At 32.0% G+C, this 21,100-nt stretch overlaps 2 protein-coding genes across 6 annotated transcripts; both read right to left on the minus strand.

Moving 5' to 3' along the window:
* Positions 1-10,934: 10,934 nt before the first annotated feature.
* On the minus strand, positions 10,935-12,553 carry LOC105765415 (uncharacterized). The gene is made up of 2 exons (XM_012584495.2): positions 12,282-12,553; positions 10,935-11,221 (listed from the first exon to the last, which is right to left on the minus strand). The coding sequence occupies exons 1-2, from the start codon at positions 12,402-12,404 to the stop codon at positions 11,126-11,128; spliced, it is 219 nt and encodes a 72-aa protein (XP_012439949.1). The 5' UTR covers positions 12,405-12,553; the 3' UTR covers positions 10,935-11,125.
* Positions 12,554-13,553: 1,000 nt separating this feature from the next.
* On the minus strand, positions 13,554-19,455 carry LOC105765414 (uncharacterized). Of its 5 annotated transcripts, none has more exons than XM_052625063.1 (16): positions 19,010-19,455; positions 18,302-18,352; positions 17,990-18,226; positions 17,503-17,601; positions 17,343-17,398; positions 16,943-17,054; positions 16,646-16,825; positions 16,283-16,543; positions 15,751-15,942; positions 15,470-15,670; positions 15,258-15,383; positions 14,875-15,144; positions 14,676-14,774; positions 14,133-14,599; positions 13,988-14,041; positions 13,554-13,851 (listed from the first exon to the last, which is right to left on the minus strand). In XM_052625063.1, the coding sequence occupies exons 1-15, from the start codon at positions 19,130-19,132 to the stop codon at positions 14,008-14,010; spliced, it is 2,508 nt and encodes an 835-aa protein (XP_052481023.1). In that variant the 5' UTR covers positions 19,133-19,455; the 3' UTR covers positions 13,554-13,851; positions 13,988-14,007. The 5 variants fall into 5 exon arrangements, with proteins under 5 accessions (XP_052481023.1, XP_012439945.1, XP_012439948.1 ...); XM_012584491.2 differs by having other exon boundaries at positions 14,875-15,183; XM_012584494.2 differs by having other exon boundaries at positions 13,554-13,854; positions 14,875-15,183.
* Positions 19,456-21,100: the final 1,645 nt, after the last annotated feature.

The raw sequence follows: 21,100 nt of genomic DNA on the forward strand, positions 1-21,100 counted from the left end.
AAAGCATGAAAATGATGTTAAAGTAGAGTTTTCTTATATAAGGTTCTATGTTTTTTACATGTTAGTGAAGGGAAATAAGAGGAAGTGATGGGAAGTATTGTTCAGAAAGGAAAGGAGTGTGTTATAAACTTAGTTATCAATATTTTGCACTAAAACAATTTTGGACAGCAACAGTAGTCTGACTTTGAAAATTCACCACAAATTGTAGAAATTGAATTAAAGGTTAATTAAAGTATTAAATTTAATCCTATTGATTCTAGTTTTACATAGAAGAAACGTTGTAAGCAAAAGAATTTCATATTGTGAGATATATGAATTTTTGTGAGATAAGTTCAGATTGATTTCGGATTCCCCTGTTCTGACTTAGGAAAATCATCAAAATTGTAAAAAAATAATTAGGGGTTTAAATTTATATGTTTAAATTCTTAATGAGTCTCTTTTCAAGAGAAACAAACGAAAATATCATTCAAACCCGTACTAAGAGATAATTAATTTTAGTAAAGAAAGGTTGAAGTTTGTTTTATTGTACTTATTGGTTAAATTATAAATTCTGAAATTTTATGGTGGAAAGATATTTGAGTCTAGAGTATCTTAATTTAGAATTCTGTAGCTCAAGATATAAATAATTTAGTGACTATGACTCAAGTGGAGAACTTTGATATGAACATATAAGTAAATAGTGGAATTATATATACATTAAGGATGTGGAATGGAGAGGAGGAGGAGGAAAATATATATGAATATTCAGCTAGCATGGGTTTACATTAAAATGACTAATTTGCATGTTTTTGGCTCTAGGACTAAATTGAATAAAAGTAAAATTTTAGGGAAATTTTGTAAAAAGTAAAAATGACGCAATTGCATGAAATGATTTGTTTTATTGTTTGAATTAATATTTTGAAAGAAATTATTAATATCAAGTGAGTTTAGAGCTTTAATTTTGTTGTATGGTGATATTATAAAATGATTTTGTTAAATATTAATGTTAGTATCAAATGGTGAAAATAGTTAAAATATTAGGGTTTGGTATTAAATTTCTATTTTATTAAGGGTTGTATGATAGCCTAAAATATTTGGATAAATTATTAATTGAGAAATATTAGTTGATTTGATAAATTAATTAGTTAAGGGACTAAATTGTAAAAGTTGTAAAAGTATGAGGTAATTGTGTAAATTCAAAAATTTAACGGTATAAATTGTGAAATAAATTGAAATTGAAATATATGTTAATGAATGAATAATTTTATATTTTGGATCAAGATTCCGTAGATACTGTAAAAAAATAAAAATAGCGGAATAGTCCCTCAACTCTTGTAATTATTACAATTCAATTCAGGTAAGTTTGTGTAACTAAATTATGTATATTTATATGTTTGAATTGAAGGTTTTATTTTTTAATTGTGTAAATGTCATATACATGAAATTTACCATATATTCGATAATATTTGATAAATAATAAGTCCCGATTGAATAAATGAAATTCGATGGATACAGGGTTCTCGTATTGGTTGTGGTCTTGTATATGTTGTGGACACACCATAGCTCAAAAAAGCGTCCTGTTATTAACCCTTTCGAGCTTCCCGTAATATGGTTATTGTGAGCTTCCCGTTAATAGCTTTTCGGAGCATCCCGATCGGTTGTGATCCTACATGTGTTGTGGACACACCGCAACTCTTATAAGCTTCCCGTTGATTGGCTCTTTGTGAGCTTCCTGATTAATGGCTCCCCGGAGCTTCTTGTTATTGGCTTGCTTGGACTTCCCAATATATGGCTATCCGGAGCTTTCCGTTAATGGCTCTACGGAGCTACCCGTTATTGGCTCGCATGAGCTTCCTGATTATGGCTCTTATGAGCTTCCCTTTATACAGCCTAGATAAGCTTCCCGTTATATGACTCGAGAGAATGCTTTTCGATTATGTGCTCTAATGAGCATTCCCGAATATGAATTGACAGATTACAGTTGTGTACACTTGTGTATACTACCCGTGTATCCATCGATATTTTAAATGATTCAACAGGGTAAAAATCTTATAAGAAACAATATGAGTACAAAATGAATTATTACCCGTATATGCTTGAAATATATATAATAATTTGTACATGTTATATGGATACATGATGTGGAAAGTATACGTACATAGAATTTGATTAATGTTGAGTTTGATATGAACTATTACTAGAATAAATGTACATGAAATGCATGGAAATGATGATATATAAAATATTGATATAATAAAATGAATGATATATGTTTATGAAGAAACAGAAGAGAATGATATGTATCATGACATGTACATATATGGTTATCTTTGATATGTTGATACAAGGAAATTAGGTAAGTTGAGACGAGTAATAAACTCAAGTGTGACATGTCGAGAAAATAAGTATATCAATGTTTAATTTATATGAAATATGTGCAAGTACACTAACAAGTGTTGTTGTTTGATGCTTAGACAAGTGCCAAGCTATCGGTTGAATGGTAAAATGTTTATTTATATGATGCATTGAAGTGGTAAGAACTCAATAGAAAATATGCTAGTACTTATGAAAAAGTGGTAAGTTTTAAATTGTGCAATTTCTTACGAAATGACTTATCATGTGATCAATTCGAAAAAGGTTTTGTTTAAATGCACTAGCTTCTAACCATGGTTGAATGTATGTTTATGACTTGTGTGTCATGCATACAGAATAAGTGTGGAAAGTAAAGAAATACAAATGAAAATAAAGAATTTTTGAAGAGTTAAATTTATTTAAATCCTACTAAGCTTGGGATAGTATGTATTAGTGATGTTGTGGATTTATTCACCTTGTGTGTGGATGAATATAGCTTTATGAGTATTGCGGTATCAATTTTGAATTATTCTTGATATATATAAATTTCATATTTGAAAAGAAGTATTATGATTAAAGTTTATACGAGCTTACTAAGCATTCATTGCTTATGTATTTTTTTTCTTTACTTTACAGATTATCAGAAGCTCAATTGGGTTGGAAGCTTGTCGAAGTTATAACATACTATCCATTGGTTCTATCGGTACTTTTGATTGTTTTGATTTTAGTTATAATGACATGTATAGGTATTTTGCTTAATGATGGTCTATATGTAATTTGTTGGGTTTGATCACTTATTTTGGCTTATTGATATGTGTAATGTTGATTGTAGATTGACATAAAATTTGGGTGAGAAATATGGCTTGTAAAATGGCCTATTTTCGTCCACACAGGTAGAGACACAGATGTGTGTCTCAACCGTGTGTGCCACACGGCCAGGTGACATGGTCGTGTGTCCCCTGCATCTTAAATTTGCAAAAAACAGGATGCTCACACGGTCTAGCACACGGGCATGTGACTTGGCCGTGTGACCCAAGTCAGTATACTCACACGGGCACAGACACGGGCTGAGACACGGTCGTGTGTCCCTATTTCGAATGCCTAGATGACCTGTGACACAGGCGTGTCTCCAAACTGTGTGAGTCACACGGCCTAGCCACACGATCGTGTGACACTTTGCAATGCTAAAAATTTTAAATATTCTTGAAAAATTTCCTGAGTTTTCGACTTAGTCCCTATTTGTTTCTAATGCGTAATTTGGGCATTGAGGGCTCGTTTAAGGGATAATATGTATGATTTTAATTGGTTTCTAATATGAATACTAGATAAAATGAAATGTCTAGAAATTAATTCGTAAACTTCGGTAATGCTTCGTAACCAGGTTCTGGCGACGAATTCGGGTCAGGGGTGTTACAATATATATGACATTTGTCACACTTCTAACCCACTTGTGAAGCCTAAAAAAATCCACATATCAAACAATTACTATTTAAACACACTACACTCTATATATGAGGGTTAGTATTTAGTACACTGACATTATACTTTTTTAAATTCACAAGCAGTATTTAAAAAATTGACATGTGCCTAATTTTTAAATATTTATGTTTTAATATTTCTCTATACATTTATATGACACTTATCAACTCTCTGACTCTAGTTGTAGAGTCTAAAACCCCACAAACAAGTGTCTTATAAGAGTATAGTAAAATGTTAAACAATAAATCATTAAAAGGACAAATGACAAATTTTAAGGTTGCTTGTGAAATAAAAAACTATCGATATACTAAATACAAACCCAATATAAGTGAGTATTTGATATACTAGCAATATATTTTTTGAACTCTAAAAGCGAAGTTAAAAATTTGTCATATGTCCCATTTGTTTTACATATTTATTTTTGATAATTTATTATACTTTATAGGACACATATAATCACCTAATACGACTTGTAAAGTTTAAAAACTCTATTGATGGCGTATCAAAGATTTTCCCATATAAAATTCAATGTTTATGTTGAAAGTAGTAAAATTGATACAATATTAATATTTAAAATCTATACATATGTATTAAATAAGGTCTAAACGATCTTTACTCATGCTAACATATGGCACATATTCACCATTTTTTTCTTTATACATTTTATAAAAGATGTTAATTTTAGGTTTTTCTAATAGGCTTGAATTTGAGAATTAATCTTTATAATTTAATTTTAACATATTTTGGTTTTATATTCTTATAATGTGATTAATTAGTTCAAATAGTTAATATCGTTAAATTTTCAATTAAAATGTTACATGATTACATATACTTTAGAAGTTGATTTATAAATAAAAAGGTAGAGAGATTAAATTTTTGAAAATAAAAGTAGGAGAATTAAATTTCAAATCTACAAAGTATAGAGACGTAGAATCATGGTTGTTTGAACCGATGAGGTATCAATTCGGAAAGAGGCAACATATTAGTTGACTTGCAAATCAGTATGGACCGGTTGAACCAAGTTGAAAAATCGATTGAACTGATTTTTTAAAGAATGTTTTTTCTCTTTTAATGATTTATTCAATCCAACCATACAAACCAATGGTCTAACTATTTCGACCGCCAATTCAATTTTAAAAATCTTGCTTAAGATGTATTTTATTTTTTAAAATTTTACTATATAATTTGATATAAATAAATAATCAACCCGATGTGAATATACTATACTAATTTTAATTAAAAGTTAAAACATCTTAAAATTTACAAATCAGTTTAAGATAGATCAATAGTTTAAATACATTTTGCCTAAGAAAAATAACAATTTAAAAGATTTAATGAAATTAATCATTATTGGAAATATACTTAAATTAATTAATAAAACGTCAATTAAAATTTCTATTGAGGTAAAACTATAAAAATCTTTATATTAAGAGTTTATTAAAAATTAAAAATTAAATTACATATATTAAACTAATTTTTATTAGGAGGATTTCATCTATATTTCTATCGATAAAAAATGATATAATTAATTGAATATTTAAATAATTAGATATTGTCACATTTAATGTAAAAATTAATTTTTAACAGTAATAATTTACTCTTTAAATAAACTAATTTAAGAAATACAAAGGTAGGTGAGGCTAATTTGTAGAGGATAAGAAATGAAATGATTTAATGGCTTGCTGCCTCGGGAGTTGCAGATGGAAGTGGAGGCCAATTTAAAGTTTGAAACGAGACGTGATGCATCAGCTCAACTATGGCAGCAACACTCGCCCACGAGGCGCGTGATTCAAGGGTGTGCCGGCGGGGAGTGAGTGAGCGAGTGCTGGGGACGGGAGGAGGTTGAGAGTGTGGGTTTCAGATGCCATGAGATGTGACGAGACGGAAGGAGAGGAGAGGGAGACGTGATGTGTGGGGTGACCGACTTTGAATGAAAAAGAGGTAAATTTCTTGGAGACCAAAATATCTATTATTATTTATTTAAAGAGTAATCTATTGGTTACGAACTTACGATGCTCACCTCCCCCTTTTTATTGGATGTTTCAACGGTTTTACGTATTTTTTAGTATAATGATTAAAATTAAATATATATTTTATTTAGAAGTTATTCATTGTTTCATGTGCAGATGGAATGGTGTATATGTATTTTTCTTATACTTATAACTATAGCAAAGGTAAACCAGAGGCATGTAAGGGCTTTGCCCTCTTACTTAAATAACAATTATTCATTCCAGCAATTTGGCTTTTCAAGTTAAAATATTTTAACACCAAAATTTTGTGTGTAGGTTATGATTTTCTATGAAATACATATTAAAATATTTTCATGCAATATTATAAAATCGAAAACATTATTAAGGTGCAATTAATTATGAAACATGTATGATAAATTATTTTATAGGCTATTTCCATTATATCATTCACGATCCCGTCTAATTAAAAGACGATATATCATCTTTTTTATATTACATGTATATTTAGACTAAATTTCTATATAAAAATGATCTATCTTCTTTAATTAGACAAAATCATGAATAATATGATAAAAGATCTATAAAATAATTTTTGATATAGGTACTAAGTCATATTAAAAGGGTTAAAGCAAAATTATGAAAGTTGGGGCTCGGGAATATGTACTAAAAGTCGAAAAGGATATATATTAGTAAGTTTTTTAACTCCACATTGACTTAACAAATCATCGGCCTATGTATTAAGGGGTGAATTGTATTTTATTAAAAATAAAAAATTACTTTTATATATTTTAAAATGTGTAAATTAATCCTTTTATTAAATTTTTTGTTGGCTGTTTTTATAGGTAAACAACAAAAATAGTTATCCAATTGTGACTTTCATCCTATTTTGATCACCCAACTATTATTATTTATTTAGTAACTTTTTCAATTTAAATGTTTTAACTTATGCGAGCTTTTTAAATTAATCTAGTAACAAAATTAGCACTTTAATGTTTATGCATTCTATCAATTTGATAATAAATATAAAAATTTAATAAATTTAACCTCTCAACATTTACAAAAATATTAATTTAATCTTAACTCTGAAAATTTTAACAATATTTTAAAAATATATTTTAGCCCTTTGTAACCTATAAGTTAACCCATGTGGGTTATTAAAATAAGAAAAAATATCCGCTTTAAAGCCAATTGCAAAAGAACTCTAAAAAGTCAAGATAAACCAAAAAAAAAAGATCTAAAAGAAAAAAAATCATTAAAAACATTATAAGTTTGGGTAGTAATGCTATCAATTATTCCAAATAAATTCCAAATCAATTGGTTTGATCTAGTATAAAGCCTAAATTATACCTTAAAAAGTCGGGATAAAGTACAAAGATTTAAGATCCAAAAGAAAATAAAGGCATTAAAAACGTTATTTGTCCGGTTAGTAATGTAGCTAGTTATTCCAAATAATGTCCAAATCAATTAGTTTGATCCAATGTGAAGCCTAAATTATAGTAAAAGAAAGTGTTGCAAGTGACTTGAAAGAATATATATTTTTAATTTTTAGAGTTAGAACTAAATTGATAGATGTTGTAAATGTTGAGGCCAAATTTATTAAATTTTAGAATTAGAACTAAAATGACAAATTTTATAAATATTGAGGGCTAAATTTGTTATTTTTATATTTATGATCAATTTGATAGAATATGTAAACATTAGATGGCTAATTGTGTTACTAGATTAATAGAAAAAGCCCACAAAAGCCTAGAGTGACTAAAATATTTAATTTCAAAAAATTATGACTAAATAAAAAAGTTGAATGACCAAAATTAAATGAAATACATAGTTGAGTGACCATTTTATAATTTACCATAAAAATGATTTTCAGCATGTCCGCATCATCATTTAAGAGACAATTTAATTGAGGAATTAATTTGCGCTTTTGAGATGAATAAATATTAATTTATGCGTTTTGAGATGAATAAATATTAATTTATCCGTTTTGAGATGAATAAATATTAATCGTCCTTAAATACATAGACTTCCTAATAGTTTTATGGAAATCAACTTATATTTTTTAACAATTAAACATAAATGATATTTTTAACTTCACTTATACAATTAAAAAATCTCGATCAATAAGTGAAACAATTTTTTTACCATTAATCTTATTATAGGTTCTTATCATCTATTTTGATATAATGTCTAGAACTATCTATAATCTCTCCTCAATCTTTAAATAGGAGGATAATGCATTTTAACACACTAAAATCCGCGTCCTCCTATACCGATAATAATAGTGGTAACAATAGAATTATATGAAACAATTTTTATATATACTGGTATGTGTATATATATAAAAAGAGGAATATGGTACAAGCATATTGATGCTTGAGAGAGATGGGAAGGCAAATTAAAGAGGGCTGGATGCAGACAGCTGGAAGAGGTTGTCCCCACATCACATGCAATTTGCAATAAAAACAAGAAAAGCCAAACACCTCCCTCTATCGACACGTCATATGAAAAAATATAAAATCTCAGCCATATTAGATATGTTATCCTCCTAAAATTAAAACTAAAATACTTTTTTTTTAATTAAAAAAAACTTTGTTCCCCAAAAATATAATAGATGAAAACACACGAATACCTTGAAATTTAATTATTAATAATTCCAAATATTTTAAATATTATGATACATTCACAAATTATATAAAAATTATTTTATTGTGTATTTTAATACAATGTCTAAAATTATGTTTTAGTATACTTAAATTCACGTAGTCTTACATTCAATTATGTATATTTATATATAAAGTTTGATAGCAAAAATAAAATAAAATAATAAAACACGAATTTCCTGAGTTACAAACAAAGACAAGGTGATTCAATTTCTGGAATCAAAGACTTGCAGTACTTTTATTACACATTTACCATCTTTCTATTTTGTCCTTCTCGATATTCAATTTGTCCCTCAAATCAGACAAAATGGCAGTGGTAGGTGTTTGTTAATGAAGTGGTGGTGGTACCACTGCCACTAAAACTTGTAACCAAAACCCAGTTCCATAGGGGGATCGGATCATGGATGATGATGATCCTTTGAATGAAACAAGTGCAACCACCCTACTCTGTCTTGTCACTTTGCTTCCTGCCCTAACCCAAGCATCCCCGCTTTCCCCCTATCTCTTGTTATGTAGTAATGGAACCTGGTCTTTTTTTTTCTTTTTTCTTTTTCCATTCTGTCCTACCTCATTTAAACCATACACATACACACACTTTAATGTACTGGTTTCTTAATTTACTCTTTACTCGTATAGGTGAGTAAAAATGAGTGTAAATCGATTTAATTTAGACTGTCTTTTGTATTGATGAAAATTCTTATAAGCTTCATGAACATAGGTTTATGTATATGTTCTTATGGAACTTTCATCTTATTGTTTTGGATTTATTGAATGAAAAATTTTATTTAAAAATTATTTAATTTCATATTTATAATTATTATGTATATATTAAATAATTTGCAAAAAATCTATAAGGTTCAACGTATGAATTTTGATTAAAAAAATATTTATCGATGTGATATTAATTACTTTACAAATTCATAAAAAGAGACTAAATCGAAAAGTTGACCGTAGAAATACAATGGTAGGTTAAAAGATATGAAAAAAAAGGGTGGTGGGAGACATGTTTCTCCACCAAGGAACAATGGAATAAGGAGGGTATGGTATGGACCTCCCTCCCATTTGGGCATTTGGGTATATTTGCTTTTGATTCAACATAAATTTCTATAATGCTACCACCGCCAAGGAAACCAAAACCAAATTGCTATAATGCTCTTTCCCTTTTTAAACTCAAAGCTAAGCTATTATTACCAGCATTTTGTTGTTAATTTTATACTAAAATATAGTAAAGTTGTAAATAAATTAGATAATGGTATTTTGGGATTGGGGGAGCCATGTGAATGGGACATGGGTCTTAACTCTTATATCCCTTAAAAGGGGACCACATGGTCCTGCCCCTCACCTACAAAAGATTTCAACAATCTCTCCATCAGAATATTATCTTTGGGACTTTCTGGTTTTAGTGTTTTATTATTTCATTTCCCCCTCTCTCTTTTCTTTTGTACCATGTGGGACTTTTTTCTTTCAATTTTTTAAAATTGTCAAATCTTTTTTTTATTGCTTATTTATTTATTAGGATTACACCCAATTATTAAATTATTAATAAATTTATATTTTGATCACTCAATTTCAAAACTTTCTTAATAATTTATTCATTATTTATTTTTTAAATTTGCATCTGCTTAATTATGAATTTCATTCTTAGTTTTTCAAAATTTATTTTAGTAAATTGATTTTTATTGCTAAGTTGTTGATTTTCATATTAACAACTTAACAGTGTCACTCAGATAGTTGTTCAATTCCATAAACGTGTCAGTTTTCAAAAAGGAATAAGTGGAAATTGGGTCAGGCTAGAGGCCCCAAAGCCTTTCATAAAGCAACAAAAGAATGCTTGATAGCTTATGCTTTTTTTATTGCCCTTAGTTATGAAAATTTCCAAAAAAAAGCCCATAATAATTAAGCATATTTGGATGGGGCTCTGCCATATTATACCCAGAATCATATAGGATCCAAAAGTAGTATAGTACATGTAACATGGCCATGCAGTTAGAAATAGGACCTGATACACGCCAACTGACTTTGAGCCCCATTTCTGAGTAATAAATATGTGGCTACCAAATACCACGCTTTCTCATATAGAGAAATGCTAATGGCTTGGATGGTAAGTAAAATAATATATGGCGCATTGGCATCTAATCTATAAATCATAGTTGTAACCCTCCACGAGGGGTGTAGTGGCACCTCTAATTAGGCTAAATGATAAGCATGAACAGTGTAAATTAGACATAAAACCTAGGTTTTAGCTTTTACTGCAAACTTAAAGATGCTAAGGAGGCCGTTGAACTAAAAACGCAGCTGGTAGGGAGGTTATGTGTGCATTCGGGCTGAATGCATGTCCTGGATATATGCTTTCACCATTTGAGACATAGTATCATATATAGTTAAAAATTAAACACAGCTTTTAAATATGATTACTTTCTTAATGAAGCATTTATCTATTGTAGTAAAGGCAATTGTAAGTTAACTACGCTACTAAAAGATGCAGCAAATCACAGACAGACTGAATTCTCTTTAGCTTAAATTTCATATGAAATCACTGTTCATATAAATTTGCAGAGTGTACTATCGTTCCATAAAGAACATAATAGTTCAACTACAATTATTTAGTATTACTAGTCGAGGAAAATAAAAACATTACTGAGGAACAATCGCGCGTACAGCAAAATTCTTTTTGCCCCCAAGGACTTACTTCGTAGCATCCACATGCAGTGAAGTTTCAGCATGTTTCAAACTTTCCAGAGCAGAGATTCGCCTATCCAGAGGCCCGTGAAGACTTTTCACCTTGAGACAAAGAGACAAGTAACAAAATATAAGCACATACGCACACACCAAAAAAAAAAAAAAAAAGTGCCTATGTTAGAGCTCCTGAAAGGCATGCATGAATTTGATTCTAACCAAACAAACAAGACAAACGTATTCGATTTTGTTAATTATTCGGTTAATTAAAGCATCATTAACCAAGAGCAACTATTACCTCATTGGGATGGTTCTAATATATAGTCTCGAGTGGTAGAATCTTTCTATATAAATCAAGCATCCGGTGTTAATTATCTTTCTTAATACTATTCTATCCTTTGCTATATAATATACATCTTATGGCTTCACTCTTGAAGAAACTACATCTATAGCTAGCATACCACGGGTTCCATAAGGCACAATAAAGAACAACTATGGATGAAAAAGGTCCGCCACCGGACAGGAACAACTAACAGAGAATCGGACCGAATTGGATGAAAAGCAAAAATGGTATGGAAAAGAATTGATCATTCCAAATGAATAATGTCAAAAGGTGAACAAAGAATAAGAAATTTTAACTTGAATCCCTATACCCTAAAACTTCTCCATTTCATCTACTAGCAATGTTTAAGTACATAGTGTGGCTTTTATTACATTGCATTGTCAACCCCCCTCCCACCTATGCATCTTAATCGGGCTAATTTCGACCTGAAAATCAGCCTAAAGAGATAACTCTAATAGCATATATCCCCCACAGCCAGAATAGTGAACAACCGACGATATTCTAATATTTTCATACATAATCACTAATCATCCAAGCATATATACAAATCAGCGCCTCCTTCATATACCAAATGCATGGTAAACAAACAATCCTGCAGCAGAACCAATCACATAGAGGGCAAAATTATAAAATGAAACATCTAAAGTTCAGTTTTCCAAGCTTCGATACCGCCATGAATATGGTTTTTCGCTAAACAAAACTTGAAAATGAGCATAAATCCGAAAATGGAAATTAACCCATAAATTTAATCGGAAACTGAAAGGCAATTAATATGCTATGAAACCAAACAATGTGAAAAAGGAAAATGTGGGGCGAAAGGACCTGTTGGGCGATAGATTCATGAGCAACCTTGTAATCTTTGTAGAGGATGTAGAGGCCGAGAAACGACGCCGTAGCAGCCCCCGTGAAGAATGACGCCAATCTTACCCTCAATACGTACCCCATAGTTGATTTTCCCCCTTCCCTTTCTTCTTCTTCCTTTTAATAATTTTTTCTGTTCAAAAAAGGAACTTAAAACGAGAATCGACCTTACTTACGACATTGAACCTTGTCGTTTCCTTCAACTATTTTAGCACTACTACTTTAAATTTTTGGGTTTTAATGTTTGCTTTTTATCATAGTTTTCAAATCACTTAGAATCGAGCAGTCACCAATTCTTGATTTAGCCAATTGCATCATTGATTCGATTTTAATTAATTAAATTAAAAAATTCATAATTTTTTTAAAAATTCAAATAAATTAATTCAACTATTAACTCAATCGAATTTTTATTTCGATTAGTGAGTCATTCAATTTTCTTCCTCCGGATCTGTTTACCATCCAATTGCAAAGTCTGATTAGCAGTATCAATCCAAATTCTACCACTATGTTTTTTATAGTTGGTTGTCATGCCTCAACTTAGGCAAGTGACACTAACAGTCAATATTATTCAAGCTAGATTGATTTTTGAGTCAAAAGAATTAAATTGATCTTTTTGACAAAAAAATATGGGGCAAAACAGCCCACTTTTGCGCTCTTTTTCTTTCATCTTCTTCCCATCTCAAAGGAAAATTAGGGTCAGGATTTCTTTCATTTCTTAGTTCCTGCTTTTTATTGATTCTGTAGAGGAAAATATGCAGCAGCCCCACAGTTGATGAACATCATCAATGAACAGATTCAAAAAAGGCTAATTGATCTTTCAGCATTGCCACTTCTTTAAACATATTTTACCTTTAGGTTTTACGAGTGTTTAATGTGTTTAGGGTTTTGCATGTATTGATTTGTATGAAATTTTTTTTAATAAAATTTAACCCCTTTTTTCCCGTGGAACAGTCCTAGCACAAACATTCCATTATGTCATTTCCCCCCCTAAAGTATGGTGCATCCTAATAATGTTTGTAACAGCAAAGATGAGATAAATTATGATTGATCTGAGTTTATACAATGTTTTCAGTTTTCAAGCAATGCTGCAGCACAACCCAAAGTATCTTTGCTAAAATTGCTGATGCACAAGCCACAAGCATCAACCTGACATCTAATGCTTAAACAGGCATTTAATTGAGCTCAATCTTCCCAGATGCTGCATCTAAATGTTTCACAAATGAGCTCACAAAGTGAAAAATGAGAGAAATAATTGGATACTGATGCAGTAAATAAAATGTGCAGCTTTAGTGTTTGACAATAACACAGTAAAATAAATAGTTTGGTTTTCTGATGGATCGAGGGCCAATAGGCAAAAAAATAATTTAAAAATAGTCACCTTAGGTTCCAATCAGAGAATTTTTCACAGATGGAAAAGACAGCTGATGACCAAGATCTCAAGAGATACAATCAAACTATAAAATCATATCCCAAAATTATTGCAATCAGCTTAATGCATGATCCACGACTCAACATCGAGATTCGCTGTATCCTGCTGGAACAAAATGAGATCGATAAATCTCTTAAAACTGTTTTGGTTGAGCGATGATATTATAAACATCTATGAAATCAAATATGCTATAATAACAAACTAGTATCAGTTCATCAAAACATACAAGACAACTCACAATTGAGGTAAATGCACAAGCTATCTTCTAGAAGTTAATGCTGCCCCAGTTGCCCTGCCATGGTACAAGAAAATTAAGCTCGGTATACGAAAAACATGAACTGAATAATGACGTTAAGCTATCTGAGGGGTTTTAAGTTGCATACCTGTCCTGTTTTCCAACAAAATTCGAATTAGACCTTCCATGACCAGAGGCCTTGCTTTCAATACTTGTTCTCTCAAAATTGGCTCCATTAATTTCTCTAGGGTCTTTAGATTTGCTCAATATTTTTACATTTGAGAGACTACCGGCCACACCAAAAGAAATGCCATTCGGTTGTTGCTTCTGCATTCCTAACAGCTGCGAATGATCATCAGCAGCATTTTTAGAGACAGCTGCTTGCTTCTTGAAAACAGCATTCTCATTCCTCACATGGTTGGAATCAACTGATGGGACTCCTTTCTTTAGTCGGTTAGGTGGTGCAATCGGAGTAACAGCAACAGAAGGCAAAAATGTGGAGTGAGGAGATGAGGCTGCGGCAGCTGCAGCAACTTTAGCAACAGCAGCTGTGGCTGCTATTATCTCCTGTGCTCCCTCCCGTAGCCGAATATAATCATCCTCAATTACAAATAACTGAAATCACAAAGAAATTATGATTTCAAATCTTCAGAAGGTATTATTTTAAATGAGAAAAGTTGCAAGAATGAACCTCAGGGTGAACGGCTACAAAGTCATCCAGCTTTCCATACTTTTTCTTGTAATCATGCCAGTGTAAAGGTGCAAGCATTTTCCCCAGCCTATTTGGTAGCTGCAATTGACAAATATAAGTCAAACCCATGCGTGCATGATTTTAATACCATAGCCAGGTGACCTAAGAAAAATCATTAGCAGACCACTAAAGCACTAACCGTTGAACTGATTCGAATTCTACCACCAGGTGGAATTGTACGAACAATGCAGGCCAACAATGCTCTTTCCTCAAGCAGAGCAGCCTCTGAAGTCTTACCTGGCATCAATATATTAGTCTGCTCAGTTGTTACAGACTTTTTGGGCAAAATAGCACCAGTGCCATTGCTGATTGTTGTTTCACAGGAACCAACAGACTGCACTGAAGAATCAGGAGGAGATAGGCTGGCACTGGCAGCAGTACTTCCTTCTTCCACCGTTAGATCTTGGTCCTTCAACATATGATTTTTCATGTTAAGCATATTCTGTTCCTGTCCAGTTCAAAGTTAAGTAGAGGTTAAATCTGAGCTCTTCAACTGCTTGAAGATTAGCCAAACTGACAAACCTTGGATTCACAGCTCTGTTCAAGAGTGCCCAATTTCAATGCATCATGAAATTGTGAAGAAATCTGTTGCAAGTTTGGCTCAGATTGGGGTTTCACAAGGTAACTTGAGTTAATTGACTCAACGACCTACAAAGAAACGGTTTTAACAAGTTACAAGGATAGATGAAAACAGTATCGAGCAGTGTCAGTAAAATAATCTTAATTTAAAGAACCTGTGCTTTTCCAGTAGATGATGATATTACAGAAATCGACTCTGACCCTTGGCTTATATGATCTACATGGTCTGGACAAATGGCTTGTCCATCAACAGATATTTCGCACTCATGACTTACGTCTGACCTCCCAAGGCTTTGATCGGTTTGCGATGGTGGAAGTTGATTCGGTCCAGAAGGCTGGAAACCCTCTGATGAAACCTGAAGAACAAGATGAAAAACCATTGAACATAACTAAAGAAAACTTTGACACAACTAATAATGCATTGCTTTGACCAAACCTGTTGGTTCTGCCACTGTTGGACGGATGACATTGCTTGCATTGAGTAGGGTCCAACATGGGATACCACAGAATGAGGAACCCCCTGTTGATGCATGACAAATGACTGCAGAGCAGTAACCTGCTCAGGTGGGAGATAAGCAGGCATACCAAGTGGAGCAATCGGACCACTTCGAACATGATCATTCTGATTCTGATATAAATGGAGTAATATAAGAGTAGGCAATAGAAAGAATCCTAAATTAGATGAATACTAGTCTATGGTCTAAAAACCTCTAAAAATGAGTTTACAAGCACCATCTTAAGCCAGACATTAGATGAAATGTAGAAACAAGGAGAGAGCAGAGGGCTGCAGAGATCCATGATTTCAATAAAACTAAGCATAAGCTATAACATGTTTTGCCAATGGAACACTAAAATATGAAGAAAAAGCGTATACTTATAATTGCTTTACAGATGGTTATAAAATATTAGATATCTCATTGCAAAACAATCCCAGCAACACCACTTCGGTAAAGAAACATCAATCTTACCAGATTTGATGCATTGCCAGAAAATGGTTGAACACTGGCTGAAGCCCCCTTTGAAATTACCCCAGTATTCACATTTGTTGCACCACTTCCATTAGAATCCACTTGGTTTCCATTATGTTGACCAAATTGAGGTAAATCTTTTGAATTTGCTTGTGTTAGACGTGATTCATCACTATAAGTACCTTTCCTCTCTCTTGCATCAGCCAGTTCAAGTTGAAGCTGATGCACCGTATGTAAATGATGTCTCTCCATCTCTGCAAACTAACATTAACAAGGACAGTCAATCTAAATTCACTGAAAATTACATCAAATTTATTTATTTAAGTAGAGAAAGAATAAATAAGAAACTTAAATCTCATCAACCTGTCTCTGACAGCCATGCCACAGCTGGTTATATTGCTCTGTCCGTTCTCTTAATTCAGCCTGTAAGGTGTGGTTTGTACTTGACTGCAAAACATCCACCTCCTGGACACGTGAAAGCCAAGTTTGGGCCTCTCTCAACTGTTCATCCTTAAAAAGAATGGCTTCCTGAGCAGCCCTATACTGAAGCATAGACTAGCATTAGGAAATACAGCTAGACTTCTAGCAACCAACAATTCACACCTTAACGTCCAGAATTTTTTTTTTAAAAGAGCATAAAAATTTTTAAAATGTACAGACCTGTTCCTGCAACTCAATAATCTGCCTCTCTTTTTCTTGAACATGCTCTTGAAGATCATGTATCTGTTTTATATGCTGGGCTCTCTCTGCTTCTGAATGATCATGCTCTCTTCTGTCAAAAGAAAAAGAATAGGAAACCCATCTAAATTTCAATAGGTTCAAGCCTCAGCTGAAAGATTAATGTATTAAAAGAAGTTTCCAGAAAAAGCAGCAGCTAATTATTTAGGAAATTCCATTCAATGATAAATACTAAAAGCTAATACGTTTAGAAACTTTTGAAGTGTGTCGATTACACAGCAACTACTAATATAAACAAAACACTCGTATAAACAAATTACATTGAGGACTATGGTTACTGCAAATAGAAAGCTCTTAAGAATAAAACACAACAAACACACACCTAAAAGTTGCTAGTTCCTTATTTTGTTCTCTGAGGAGGTCTTCCTTTGCCCAGGCCTGCCAAGATGATCCAAGAGCCGTAATTTACACATGACTTGCTAGAAAAAGGCTTTAATTAAAATTTAAAAAAATCCCAAAGCAGAATGAAGAAACAGAAAGACCTCTTCTTTTTCCACTTTTATGGCATGTAATTCTCTATCTTTCTCTTCCATTTTCCTTTCCAACTGATGTATGGTCTGTTCACTTTCACGGAGTTGCTCCTATACAAGGAAATAAAGCCAAACATAGACTGTAAGTCACAAAAAAGGACAGTAACTTTGCTAGAATCTTCTTGTTGCATGCTTAAATAATTTCTAGTGTGAACGGATCTCACTGATATTTTGCACAATACCAAACAAAAGATGCTCCACTTGAAAGAAAAAGGCAGGTTTCACTAATTTACTCACTTCCACAGTCAACATATGATGACAAATTTATCTAAGTTTATAATCTTATGCATGAAACTCGAATTCTTCTCTTTCTCCTTTTTGTTTTTCATAAATAAAGATCATTATAATTCTTTGAAGCAGTTAAAACTTGACTTAGTTCTTATTTCTGATAGTTGAATTTCAGAAGAATCATACTATGAATCACATTCTAAATTCAAACCTCAAGCTTGGCAGCAGTATTGGCATGGGCTTTGATTTCAGCATCATATCTGCTCTGCATTTCCAGAACACTTGATCTAGCAATTGCTTGAGCTCGCAGTTCAACTTCCATCTGCTGGAGCTGCTCTCTCTGTCTGGCAACATCGTGGATTCGCTGTTGCAATATGTCGACGTCTAGACTTCCATCCACCGTGATCGGAAAGAAGTCAGCATCAGCAGGCTCTCCTCCATGTTGCATCTTAATAAGCATTCAACCAAATCACTTTTTCATCATGTCCAAAATGGAATTTAATCTTAATTCAAAAAGCCTTACCTCATATAAGGTTCTCTCATCAGATTGTCCCAACTTTGATCTGTCCAATCCCTACACATTGCAAGAAAACTGAATATAACAAATAATGAACTCCGCTGGTTCAAAAATAACAGAAATAGGAATCTTTCACCAACACAGCTCAAAGCTACAATCCCACCGTTCACAGAAGAGCATTTCCTCACTTCAATATAACTAATAAACTTTCTAGAATATGAAACGCTAAGTTCTTGGGATTACATAAATATTTAAACACAGTTAAGACAACCCAAATTCACATCCCCAATCATTCCAACAACCCATTGACCACAAACTTGTCATCAAAGTGAACCAAAGATTTTAATAAATGCATCAAAATGTTTCAATTTAGAGCACAAGGTAGGTTAATGAATGGCGATCAAAGAACCCCAACCCAAAAGTGTGAAATAAGTGGAACTAATTAATAATTGGGTAATAAAACTGTATGCAAGTAAACAAACTAGAAGGACCAAAAAGATCAATGAAAAAAAATAAATAGATACACGCTAATGTTGCTTTTGCTTATGAGCACTGAAGAATACCAAACACAAGTAGTAATATTAAATTAATCAAGGTAACTGTTTTTAGTTCGGAATTTCACATGCAAAACACGATTATGTTATCGTTTCAACATTTTTCTCATTAACCACAAAAAGACAGAGCGAAGAAACCTTCATGACCAGATGAAATTACCACATCATCCCCGGGGTTCCGAACCACATGATTGTCGGAAACGGCACGCCACTCTTTCCGCGACGATGATTGCATCGGCAACGAGCCGCTCCGCGAGGCGGCGACACTGGCCGCGGCCTCCATTGGATCAGGAATGTCTCACACCGCTCCAACTCTCCAAATTCCTCTGTCTGCAAAACAAAAGCAGACCCAAAGAGAAGAAGAAAACAGAAATCTAGGGTTTTCAATAAAAAATAAAATTAACAAAACACTAGAAAATAGAAAATTTTAGAAGAAAAAGGAGAGGATATATGACCCAAAAAAAAAGAGAGCGGTGGGGAACAGAAATAGGAGAAGTTTGGGTTTTAAGGATCGGAGGGTTTTTGGATAAATCTTTAGTGTGTAAAAATAGTGAGATTTCCAGAGATTGATTGATTGATTGGCTGGTTGGGGTGCTTAAATTTTCGATCTAAGGCAAGCGTCCCGCCATTTATAGGCTTTGAGCCTTTTTAGTTCTGGTCTACTCAAGCGTCTTTTTTTTTTCTTTTTCTTTTTTCCGGGTGACTAAAAGGCTTTTAATTTTATAAATTAGCCCATTGCTTTTGGGCCTTCCTACTCACTAATACTGCTAAAGTTTTAATACCTTTATTATTTTCACTAATATGGCGATGGCGAGAACAAGAATAAAGACCAGGGGTGCAGGGGTCAATGTCACTTTCTTCCGTGGAAACACTTTTAAAAACACTTTATCTCCAATGATATATTCCATATTTTTCCGCTTTAAGTCTGCATACAATGCTTGTCTATTTGATGTTGCTTTTAATCTGTTTTTAATTGAACGAATTTTACCTTCAATTTCTTAAATCAACTTTAACCCAACATCTTTTTCAACCAATTTAGTTACGACACTTATAACAGTATAATGCCTCATAAAGAGTCATTTGAATGTTTAATTGGAAATTGTTGTTATATACAAATTCTGCAGCGTCCGTTTGATTGCCAGTAAAATGTTTTCTGGAAAATGTTTTGCTTTTCTGTAAAATGATTTACTGGAAAATATTTTTTGGTGTTTGATTGAATCTGTGTAAAATATTTTCTCATTGCTTGATGATTTCAAAATATTTTCCGAAAAGTTGTTTTTACATATATTAATATATATTAACAAATTTTTATATTTTAAATTGCTTTTACATATATTGCAATGATTTATTTATAATAATACTCAATTATTAAGCTACAATATTGATCGTTAGAAATTGAAAATATTATCCACAATGAGTACTAGTAATAATATTGAATAATTATAAATTACTTGAAACCACAATGCGTATTAGAAATAATATTATCCAAATACATAATTAGTAGTACACCACATAGTAACAACATTGTCCAAGTGCATAATATTACACCACATAAATGTATCAATATCTTCAACCCCGAGAAAATTTTTGAAGCCAAATTTTTCTATGCTTCTTACTTTTAACTAAAAAACTTTGGTTGTATCTTTAATTAAATTATAGAGACCAATTTGATATACTAATCAGATTTTTCGTAAAAGATTTTGATATCGATTACTTGTAAATAAAGAAAACGAATAAATTCACAAAAAAAGATAAAGAAAAACGAATAATCCATATTTCATTATGTCAGTATCTTTAATTAAATTATTATCCATAATTAAATTATTAAAAATAATTTTTTAGTATTGTTCGTGCATTAGTCGGTGTGAAATGTTTTAGTCAGTGTACACTATACGAATCAAAATTAAAATAGGTGTAAGAAAAAATTTTAGTTATTCTAATTTATTATTCAAACGGCATCCACTAAGAAATGCAACCAAAACCAATGTACAACCTACTACATTAAAACATAAACTGTGCCATTTGCTTAACCCACAATCTTTCCACAACCATATCATGGAGCAGTTTTACACTCAAAGTGTTTGCAATACTATTTAAAACCATCCACATGCTATGAATTTGTTCTTGTTAGCTCTACCCCATTCTCTTTTAGCATCATTGGAATAATATCTCATAATTGGGATAATATCAACAATGCAGCACCGCCATATACGAAACTGAAACCTTGATAAATGAAATGAAATATTGAACT

Source organism: Gossypium raimondii, chromosome 12 (assembly GCF_025698545.1).
Source record: "Gossypium raimondii isolate GPD5lz chromosome 12, ASM2569854v1, whole genome shotgun sequence".
NCBI lineage: Eukaryota > Viridiplantae > Streptophyta > Magnoliopsida > Malvales > Malvaceae > Gossypium > Gossypium raimondii.

What these genes read in the sequence shown, in the direction of transcription:
- LOC105765415 (XM_012584495.2), bottom strand. Translation starts at nt 12,404, where the DNA reads ATGGGGTACGTATTGAGGGTAAGATTGGCGTCATTCTTCACGGGGGCT. An exon ending in ATGAATCTATCGCCCAACAG is followed by an intron (nt 11,222 to 12,281) that starts GTCCTTTCGCCC and finishes CTTTGTCTCAAG; the next exon opens with GTGAAAAGTCTTCACGGGCC.
- LOC105765414 (XM_012584491.2), bottom strand. Translation starts at nt 19,132, where the DNA reads ATGGAGGCCGCGGCCAGTGTCGCCGCCTCGCGGAGCGGCTCGTTGCCG. An exon ending in TAAAAGTGGAAAAAGAAGAG is followed by an intron (nt 17,399 to 17,502) that starts GTCTTTCTGTTT and finishes TCATCTTGGCAG; the next exon opens with GCCTGGGCAAAGGAAGACCT. An exon ending in TTTGTTGGAAAACAGGACAG is followed by an intron (nt 14,042 to 14,132) that starts GTATGCAACTTA and finishes GTACCATGGCAG; the next exon opens with GGCAACTGGGGCAGCATTAA.